At 50.0% G+C, this 10,629-nt stretch overlaps 1 protein-coding gene across 1 annotated transcript; it reads left to right on the forward strand.

The window, feature by feature from the left end:
- Positions 1-351: 351 nt before the first annotated feature.
- On the forward strand, positions 352-3,446 carry LOC122392278. The gene is made up of 4 exons (XM_043386964.1): positions 352-416; positions 686-2,309; positions 2,473-2,970; positions 3,438-3,446. The coding sequence occupies exons 1-4, from the start codon at positions 352-354 to the stop codon at positions 3,444-3,446; spliced, it is 2,196 nt and encodes a 731-aa protein (XP_043242899.1).
- Positions 3,447-10,629: the final 7,183 nt, after the last annotated feature.

The raw sequence follows: 10,629 nt of genomic DNA on the forward strand, positions 1-10,629 counted from the left end.
CTACAGCGCCAGTGCTTCCGTCGACACGTGAAACCCCTCAAGTGCCACCTATCGACGCCCGAAACGACGAGCCATTAGAGCGTACGCGCCAATGGATTACTCAGCTCTCTGACGACGCGCACGGGGAACAAACGAAAGGACTCTCAACACAAGCGTTCCGTCATCCGCCCACTCTACAAACGCTGAAATTAGAGACATACGACGGCTCACCGCTCGAATGGCCTCGATGGAGTGCGCTCTTCAAGGCACTGGTACAGAACAATGCCGGACTGACAGACACCGAGCGGCTTGTTCACCTTCAGTCATGTCTGAGAGGCGACGCCCGAGAAGCTGTGCGCGGATTGCTGTGCGATGGAGGCCTGTACGGAGAGGCGCTCGCTGAACTCGAACGCCAGTTCGGCAACCCAGGACATGTGGTGAGCGCCAATTTGAGAGCACTGATGTCAACGAAGCCGATAGTCAGTGACAACGATCTGGGTGCGCTCTCGAAATTGTCGAACACTCTTCACAGCGCCGTGAAAGTGATGGAAATGATGCACTTTGATGCCGACCTGAGGGCGACACAGAATGTGCGGCAGGCTGTAAACAAGCTCCCTCAAGGAATCGCCTGGCGCTGGGGAGAGCATTGCGTACGGATGGGATTATCTCCTCCGTCGCTCTCAGATATCGACGACTGGCTTCGCAGCTATGTGGACGCGGGCCGTGCGGTGTGTGACCCGATCGGAGTGCACGAGCAGCCAGAGAACGACCGAAGGGAACCCTCCAACCGGCAACGACTTACAGAAAAACAGCGAAACTCACGCCCACGCACCGACGCGGCAATGCAGCACTGGCGGAGCTCTTTAGCTGTGACTGCAGCAGCGCCTCCTGCGGCGGAGGCGGGCACGAAAGCAGTCTGCGTGCGTTGCAAGGGCGACCACACGGTGACCCACTGCCAGGAGTTCGCATCGCTGCCTGTAGACGAGAGAGCGTCGGTAGTGCGTCAGCACGGACTGTGCTGGGCTTGCCTCCGTCAAGGTCATATCGCTCGGAAGTGTCCATCAAGACAGCGATGCACCACGGCACCGGACTGCACTGGCTGGCACCACCCGCTGTTGCACGGCGCTCCGCGAGTGTTCCCGTCACAATTGACAGCCGCCGTCACAGAGGCAACGAACAATCCAACTCACGTCGGCAGCGCTACAGAAGAAGATGGAGCCAAAGTGCTGCTACAGATTCTGCCGCTGCAAGTGAGCGGCCCATGCGGTCAGCGGACTGTCAACGTCATGCTCGACCTGGGCAGTCAGATCACCCTGATCACAGAGAAGCTGGCAAATGACCTCGGAGTGACAGGTCCCGTCGACAATCTCCGTTTGAGCACCGTGAGCGGCACTCGCAGCCACCGGTCGTACCGAGTGGAGTTTGACCTGCAGCCCAGAGGCTCCACTGAGCAGTTCCGCGTCCGCGATGCGAGGACGACCCCTGTCTTGAATATTACAGGGCCGGCCGTGAACTGGCCAGCTATCAAGACGCAGTGGCCGCACCTGTGTGATTTGGACTTGCCGGGTATCACTACAGCTTCAGTGGATATTCTTCTGGGGTCAGATGTGCTGGAGCTGATCGTACCGCGTGCTGTTCGTGAGGGCCCGGCCGGTTCACCCTGGGCGGTTTTGACCCGTCTAGGATGGGTTGCGACCGGAAAGCTGCCAGCAGGACTTGCTGATGGTGATGATGACAGACAGGTCAACCATGTCAAGCTGATGGAGAATCAGGAGCTTCATGAAGAAGTCACGAATTGGTGGAAAACTGAGGCATTCGGGACGAAATACAATGATGCTCCAAACCGCTGCACGCAGGACAAAACAGCGCTCGATCTACTGGACTCGACCACTAAACGGGCCGGCGACCGTTATGAGACTGGTCTCTTGTGGAAGTCACCAGAGATCACTCTGAACGGAAACGTCTCCAGCGCCTTGTCCAGACTGAAGGCAACGGAAAGGAAGCTGGATCGCGATTCAAAGTTTTCTGAGGCATATTGTGCTACTTTAAACGACTATATCGACAAGGGATATGCCAGGAAACTGACCGAAGACGAGCTGAAGGAGGAACACAAGCGTGAGTGGTACCTTCCTCATCACGCCGTGTTCAACGTGAACAAACCAGGAAAACTCCGCGTGGTATTTGACGCTGCTGCTCGTCATGACGGAACCTCTCTGAACCAGCAGTTGCTTGCCGGACCGGACCTCACAAACAGCATGATCGGCATCCTGCTGCGGTTTCGACAGCGGCCGGTCGCACTAGCAGCAGACATCAATGCCATGTTTCATCAGGTGCGTGTTCGGCAGGCTGACCAGCCTGCGCTGCGCTTCTTGTGGAGAGGCATGGATCGACAGCGCGCCCGATCATTACCAGATGCAGGTACTCGTCTTCGGTGCTACTTCGTCACCCTGTGCCGCTACGTACGTCTTGAGGAGATGTGCCGACGACTTTCAGGACGAGCATCCTGATGCAGCGGACGCAGTTCGTAAGCGTTTTTACGTAGATGATTATTTGGACTCTGTAGAAGACGAAAAAGAGGCGATCGAGCTCCGACAGTCGCTGAGCAGTCTTCTATCTAAGGGTGGGTTTTCACTCTCAAAATGGGCCAGCTCATCTCAAGAAGTACTGCAAGGCATCGAGCCTGGTGATCGCAGTGTGACCTCTCGTGACCTCGGAGACAACGACCGGAAGTGCGAACGCGCGCTAGGCGTGCACTGGGACACTCTGTCAGACGAACTGACATTCAGGGTCACTTCCATCAGCCAGCCAGTCACAAAACGAGGCATCCTGAGCAGCGTCTCCTCCATTTTTGACCCTCTTGGAGTGCTGGCGCCATGGGTTCTCACAGCCAAATGTCTTCTGCAGAGCATTTGGAGAGCCGGCTACGAGTGGGACCAGCTGATAGCGGACACAGGGCTCAGAAGTGTCTGGAAAAGGTGGACAGACGAACTGGTGAATCTGAGTGCATTCAGAGTGCGCCGCTGCTACAGAGAAAGACGATGAGTTCCGGTAACCTGCCAACTTCATTTGTTTGGAGACGCCTGCGAAAGGGCGTTCGGTGTGGTTGCCTATCTGAGACAAATCTACGAGGACGGCCAGGTCAGCTGCTCGCTCATTCTAGCGAAGAATCGCGTCGCACCTTTGAGGCAGCTGAGCATCCCACGCCTTGAGCTGCAAGCAGCCGTGATGGCGGTTCGAGCCGCAGCTGCCATCAAACAAGAACTGGATATCGACATCCATTCGACTCACTTCTGGTCAGACTCTCGCACTGTACTCCTCTGGATTAACAGCGAGAGCCGCCAGTACCAGAACTTTGTAGCGAACCGAGTCGCTGAAATACAGGACGAGTCGAACCGGCAAGCTTGGAGGCACGTGCCAGGCATCCTCAACCCTGCTGACGTGTGCTCTCGCGGCTGCAGTCTTCGTGAGCTTCTGGAAAATGACCGCTGGCTGAATGGGCCCGAGTTCCTGAGCCACCCTGAAGATGAATGGCCAGCTGATCACGTTGTTACCGTGAACGAGAGCTCAACGGACCGTGAGGAGCGCCGCGCCTTTGTGACGTCGGTGACACACGAGAGAGAGCCGCACGCCATAGACCCACAGAAGTTTTCGCAGTGGGGAAAGCTCCTCCGTGTGACAGCCTGGGTCCAAAGATTTTTGTACAACTGTAGGAAGACGCCAGAGGAACGCCGACGTGGTCCTCTATCACTGAGCGAGCTGCACGAGGCAGAAACACACTGGTGTCTGGAAGCACAAAAGGAAGAGTTTCCAGATGAACGTGGCAGTCTGATGAAAGGACAAGACGTATCAGCCACCAGCAAGCTCCTTCCACTCAGTCCCTTCCTGGACAGTCGAGGACTGATCCGTGTCGGAGGGAGACTGCGTCATGCATCCGCACTGGCATACGAAGCTCAGCATCAAGTTATATTACCATCGAAACATCATATCACAAGACTGATCGTGACGGACCGTCATCGAGCACTCGCTCACGCTGGAGCTGAACATGTGCTGAGCGACATTCGACAAAGGTACTGGATCTTGAGAGGGCGTGCATCAGTCAGAGCCTACACGTTTAAATGCTCTGTTTGCGTGCGAGCACGGGTGAAGCCAAGAACCCCACGAATGGCAGATTTGCCCCGGTCACGGGTCAGCTCCGACAGTCCGCCCTTTAGTGCAGTAGGAGTGGACTTTTTCGGACCGATACTAGTCAAGAAAAACGGGAAAAATGAAAAGAGGTACGGATGTATCTTCACTTGTCTCAGTACCAGAGCCGTGCATCTTGAAGTATCACACACTCTAGACACTGACTCGTTGATAATGTGTCTGAGAAGGATGATGGCCAGAAGAGGACATCCACGAGTGATTTATTCAGACAATGGGACAAACATGAGAGCTGCTGAGCGTGAACTAAAGAAGTGTCTTCATCGGTGGAACCAATCGAAGATAGCAGATGAGATGTCTGCACAAAACGTCGAGTGGCGCTTCAATCCGCCAGTTTCCCCTCACTTTGGAGGAGCCTGGGAAAGGTTGATTCGTTCCGTGAAGCGCGCACTAATGGCGATCATCGGACGACAGCGCCTGACGGATGAGATGCTGCTGACATTCATGACGGAGGTAGAAGGGCTTCTGAACAGTCGGCCGCTCACTCATGTGAGTGAAGATTCTGCAGACTTAGAGGCACTCACTCCTAACCACTTTCTAATCGGCCGCGCCTCTCTGAATCTACCTCCTGGGGTGTTCTCTGACTCAGACATAACGTCCAGAAAACGTTGGCGCCACACTCAACGCTTGGTAGACCACTTTTGGCGGCGGTGGAGGCGTGAGTACCTCCCAATGCTCACAGTGAGGTCCAAGTGGTCACAAGAAGAACGCGACATCCAAACAGGAGATTTGGTACTCGTCGCAGAGGATAACGTGCCCCGCGGTATGTGGACACTAGGCCGTGTCATTCGCCCGCTACATGGCAGTGACGGAAGGGTGCGGGCGGCAGAGATCAAAACAGCAAGTGGACATAAAACTCGGCCGGCAGTGCGACTGTGTGTTCTTGAAGAATGTTCATAGGTGATTTAGTTAGAAAGGTACACTAAATCAGGGCCGGCGATGTTGGGAACAAGTCGCACTGACTTCAATGAGACGCCTGTATGTGGATTGTGAATTGTGTATATCGTGTGTATTTATTCTGCGAGTTTGGAAGTGGCATACCTTATTATGCGAATGCTCTAGCCGTCACGCGCTTTGTTTATTTTTCATCAAAAAATGAATGAATGGAATTCCAAAGATGTTGTGCTCTCATGATAATCGTCCTAATTAGCGCTAACTCGTATCGTATCGATCTATTACATTCGCAATCTGCTGTCTTGATATCGTCTCGTCTCGAACTCCTTTATTTGCTTTATCATCAAATATATTATTTCATTTCATTATAGTATTTCCAGTTCATACATTAAAACGATGGTCCTCCGGCGACACGTTCAAAACAGGCCGTATTCACGTCGACTTCGTAAGTCGATTTTCTTTCGTATAAGTATAATTTGGTATTCACGTCGACACTTCTTAAGTTTTTTATCGACGGAGTTCACGTGAATAAAAAAAACTTAACCTTCGCCCCAGTGGGGGGGGGGGCATATGTTACCACCCTGTCGCGTTTTTTGCGTGTGAATAAAAAACCGCGGCGCGTAGCGCCGCGCCGCTTGGGGTAGCTTTTGGTACATCAATTTTGGACAATGTGTAAAATTTTTGACCCCAGGTCATGTCAGGTCAGGTCACCAGGTCAAGTTAACTGACCAAGCCTAAAAAAGTTTGCAATCATGTCCAGCCTGCAGTGTTTGTCAGAAAGGTTTTAAACTTGGTGGATTGCATGCTGTTATGGGCGCCTACAATTTGTATATCTCGGATTTTTTATATCCGTGACCTAAGGTCAGGGCAGTGGCGTGACCTTTCCATTACAAGTCAATGGAGAAAAATGAAAATGCCTCTAGATCCGTGTGTACGCATAGGAACAGTCCAAATATTTCAGAATCACAACGATTTAGTCCACTCGTGATGACCAAGGTGTCATTTTTGCTGATAGCCTCTAGAAAGGTCATCCGAGGTCATTTGAGGCTACAAACAGTTTTTTGCCAATAACTCGCGATTGGAAAGAGATAGAACGCTGGGGATGCTCTCTTTGTGTTTGTCTCGTTGAGACGCATCGACTGATATGCAACATGACCTTTTCCGGTCAGGTCATGACCTTGACCTGAGGTCAAATTTTCAAGTTATTATAGTTCATTCCACGCGTCTCGGCGAGGGGAACACGATTCTGGCAATAAAAATGTCGTGGCTTTTTGTAATCGAAAGTTATTGTCGAAAAACACTTTTCGTAAAAACAGCTATTTTTGGAGTTTTTGCCCTCTGGAGGCTAAACCGTTGACCTGAGGTCAATATTGATAATGACCTTTTCAACAGAAAAGTGCAAAAGCTATTGATTGCTCTTTCATGCGTTTTTCTAGCTAACATAGTTCCTGAGATAGCGGCATGTTTTCTGAAAAATATAATAACAATTGGCAAATTTTGACCTTTGATGACCTCTGGTGGCCCCAATATTGCTCTAAGGTGAAAAATGACAAAAAATACTTTCAAGCGTACGCATTGAGAGCTATCGACTGCTTTTTACCGCGTCTTTCTAGCCCTCTTAGTTTTTGAGTTAGAGGTGGGTGGTAACATATGCCCCCCCCCCCCCCCACTAGGGCGAAGTTGGCTGAGACCGCCACTGGTTCGCGGGTTAAGAAGTAGGTCAAACTTAAGAAAATTCTTACGAAAATGATTCACGTATTCACGTCGATCATTTTTGTAAGATCTGCAAGATTTTGTTTTTGCACAATGCCATGACTGTTGTGACACTAAAAAAGCTGCTTATACCGTCAGACAAAATGTTTTTTTTCCCCCAGTGACTCCCACCATTATATAGTTCATTGCGTTTATAATTCTTAGCTTATAGTACGATGATAAGTAACATCATCTGGTAAAGTTACCTAGCCACTCTCAATAACTGCGCTGAACCACAGACATTTTATCTTTGTTGCAGACTTACAAATTACGTGACCTGTTAGGTGTTCAGTGCATTGTGCAAGTTGCATGTGTCTCATGAATGCTGGTTTTAGTCTTGCGTTGTAAATCGCTTGCATAGTGCACACGTCAGTATCGCGCCATGTGGAGCGATGAAAATGGAACGTGCATTATCAACTCCGAACAGGCGCTCGACGTTCGTCGTTAAACCGTTCCGCTTACGTCATTGGTGACGTGATCTGAAACTGTAGCTCATAAGATACTAACAGTAGTCTCCTTTCTCATAAAAAATGATAAATTAGTTGTGTGATGCCTAAACAGCGTTCCATCCCATTATAAAATGTTGGTTCAGAAAAGCGAAAATGTTTGTGAGTACCTATGTCGTCATGGTGATGTAACCTAACCACGTTTAACCATGTCCCGGCCATAGGATTTTGCGTCCTTTTCAAGACATGCTGTCGCCAGATTTGATCTGTTACCTTTCGCACGTCATAGCATGCCGTGTAGGAGACGGCGTGCATTATTCACCTAGTTCATCACTGTCACGAATCTGGACAGTAGTTGCAAGTACAAGGGCGTCTGAGCATTCGTTTGTTTGTTTAAAAAGCTAAAAGAGAGCTCATAATGTAATGCACGCATCATGGCTACCACATGTCACATTACAAGAAAGTTTTTGGTAACATAACGGCCATAATGCAGTATATAAATAAGTGGACATGACTCCTTACGTGATTATACAATTTGTTTGCTCGTCTCGTCCTTATATTTTACGTAGTCTACATCTGACATCTAAACATACTTCAATTTTTGGGAATGACGGAATGAGCTATTAGATCCATGCTGCGGCCAGACTTATAGTCCTTTGCAAATATCGTTGTTTCGTGAAATGTAATTTATCTAAATCATTACACTGAGTGTCATATGGAGCTGGAGCTCTTATGATCTGCAATTGATCCAATTGATACAATCCATGTGATTTTTAAGCGGGAGGGCTACGTATACATATTACATCCGGATTTCGACTTGAATGTCTGACTGAAAAAGATGCGTCTCACTGCTCGCATCATTAGGGTTCGCATGAAACTTGACGTCAATGAATCGCATTCGGCGGCAGCATTCCACAAACCAATATCGACAGCACAAACGGCTGACCACGCACTCTGCTCGCTCGCTGCACCCCTCTCGCCCTCCCCACTCCCCAGTCCAGAACTGACCTGGGTCAACGCTGCATCGTTCGACAGGAGAGCTGTGAGACCGGCGCCGGTCAGACCGGTTAGTGTGGAGGGTCAGGGGCGGTGTGGGACGGCTGAACTGAAGGCTGTCTATGAAGCGTTAGAGAGACACTGGAGTGGAGGATTCAACCAGAATTTTTTGATGTCCTGGATGTTGATAGTATGATAGTTGAGTCGTCCATTAATACCTACTGTTTCGTGAGCAAACGCAGTGGTCTGCCAGAAAGTCATACGACTCCAGCATTGGCTAGCTTTAGTGGCGCCCTTCACTTGTGACTTGGGTATAAAAAAATACAGGAAGAGACGTTAAGAGATGATCGTGATTGTTTTTCATGATATCGTTTCAAATAAGGAGAATTGGTTTCGGATGGCAAGTTAATGAGGAACAATGCTATTTATTTCAAAAGGCTTACGCAGGCAACCTTTCCATAAAACAAACGCGAATTCTTTTCAGTGCCCAGCTCCTCCAAACACAAGGGAACTCGACGCACTCTTTGGAAAACCACGAGCGGTCTCCAGTCTTCCTTTGTTTTCAGCCGGGAGGCGCATTGTTTCTAGGCCTGCGATTTTCTGCTGCTCTAAGCAAATTTCCAACCTGGACCCCAGCCAGATCCTAACGAACCGGAGCGGAAAAACGCTGAATAGCCCGTCTTGGGCTGTGCGCCAGTGGCCTTGGCTGACCTTGAAACTCGCGGGCAATAAATTCGGCGACCCCGGTGTTTTAGTCTGGAACAGCTTCCACGTTTACGTGAGGGGAGATGAAACGACCTCTCATTTTATGCTCCAACACCCACCCAATTGTCACATCTCTCTCTCTCTCTCTCTCTCTCTCTCTCTCTCTCTCTCTCTCTCTCTCTCTCTCTCTCTCTCTCTCTCTCCCTCCCCCCCCCTCTCTCTCTCTCTCTCTCTCTCTCTCTCTCTCTCTATCATGCCTACATACTTACCATACATACTTACTTCATACATACATACTTACCAAGATATTCAATAGCCGTATACCTATAATACAATGATATCACTGATGTTTTTTTGACACTTTTATTTCAGAAGCAAGTGACAGCATACAGGTCAGAAGTCATCACAAAGGCTTCCATCGTCCTATCCATGTTATCACTGACGTACAGTAGGTCTACAAAATAAGTCCTCTCCGTATATGCGGGCAAGTGGCGCCTGAGTAGCGCTCAGGCGCGAACAGCCCAATGGTGACCCGCTTACGGCGGGGACTTATTTTGTAGACCTACTGTACGTCACATCCTACGTAATGCGTAACTATACCTTTCGATGTCCCACCACCTGTAGGTAGAAGTCGCTCCAGGATGGCAGTGCTTCACGGTCTGGTAACTGTCTGGCATAGAGGTCGCGCTGTATACCTTTGAGGGTCCCAGAAGGGCAGTGGGTGGGTACAGCAGGGTGCTCATCTTCGACCTCAAGTTCTCAGATCTTGCATCCTATGCCTTACTGTGCAACGTCAAAGGTGTTAAACCCTCGCCCGTATTGATGTTTTTCCAGCCGCGAACGTATAAGGGGGGGGGGTCCGAGACCCCCTTGCCGTTTCGCCCCTGATCGAGCTAGAGCTTTGCGGAAAAACGAGCGTGTTGCCTGTGACGAGAGGAAGCCGATGCTACCCAATTTTAAGGTCCTAGGTCATTGGTTGACCTTCCAGGTCAGGTCAATGACCCAAAAGTCGGGAAAATCTGGACCTGTTAGAACGTCGTAAAGTATGGCTGCTGACTGCTGAGGGGTTTTTCGGGGTGCTGATCACGAATATCATGTTAGTTTCGATCACAGATGATGTATTCATGCATTTTTGCCAGGTCGGGTCAGGTCAGGTCAGGTCAACCAGTAGGGGTCCTGCCGGGTATTCGTAGTAGGTGTCAACCACCTCTGACAGCTTCGTAACATGTTACGAAGGCACCGAAACTACTTCGTAAACGTTCATATGGTTGCTAAATTCTAGTTCAGCTCAAAAAACTGGCCTAGAAACACGTACAACTCGAAAAAGTGAGCCGAGGTCATCAAAGGTCAATGACCTGACCTTCAGGTGACCTTGACACCCACCCTAATGCATGGGACCAACATCATTTCACATGTTTGAATGCTTGAAACCACGAAAAGACTGCAAACGCGCGGATAATGCGAGCCGACATACGCCGAATCGCGATTCCGGTCAAACATGGTCTCGAAAAGTAGGTCACAGGTCAAAGGTCATTTGGGTCAGGGTCATGAAGTTTTCAGGGTAGGTGTAAAATTGATCAGCTCGAGGGTACTGAAAGTTTCGTCGCGATCGGCCGCTTTTTACGCGAGTTATTCGCGAAAAACCGAGGGGGTCCGT

The sequence above is a fragment of the Amphibalanus amphitrite genome, unplaced genomic scaffold (genome assembly GCF_019059575.1).
Source record: "Amphibalanus amphitrite isolate SeventyFive unplaced genomic scaffold, NRLGWU_Aamphi_draft 000479F_arrow, whole genome shotgun sequence".
Lineage (NCBI taxonomy): Eukaryota > Metazoa > Arthropoda > Thecostraca > Balanomorpha > Balanidae > Amphibalanus > Amphibalanus amphitrite.

What these genes read in the sequence shown, in the direction of transcription:
- LOC122392278 (XM_043386964.1), top strand. Translation starts at nt 352, where the DNA reads ATGGAGGCCTGTACGGAGAGGCGCTCGCTGAACTCGAACGCCAGTTCG. An exon ending in TCGGCAACCCAGGACATGTG is followed by an intron (nt 417 to 685) that starts GTGAGCGCCAAT and finishes CTGGCTTCGCAG; the next exon opens with CTATGTGGACGCGGGCCGTG. An exon ending in TCAATGCCATGTTTCATCAG is followed by an intron (nt 2,310 to 2,472) that starts GTGCGTGTTCGG and finishes GACGACTTTCAG; the next exon opens with GACGAGCATCCTGATGCAGC.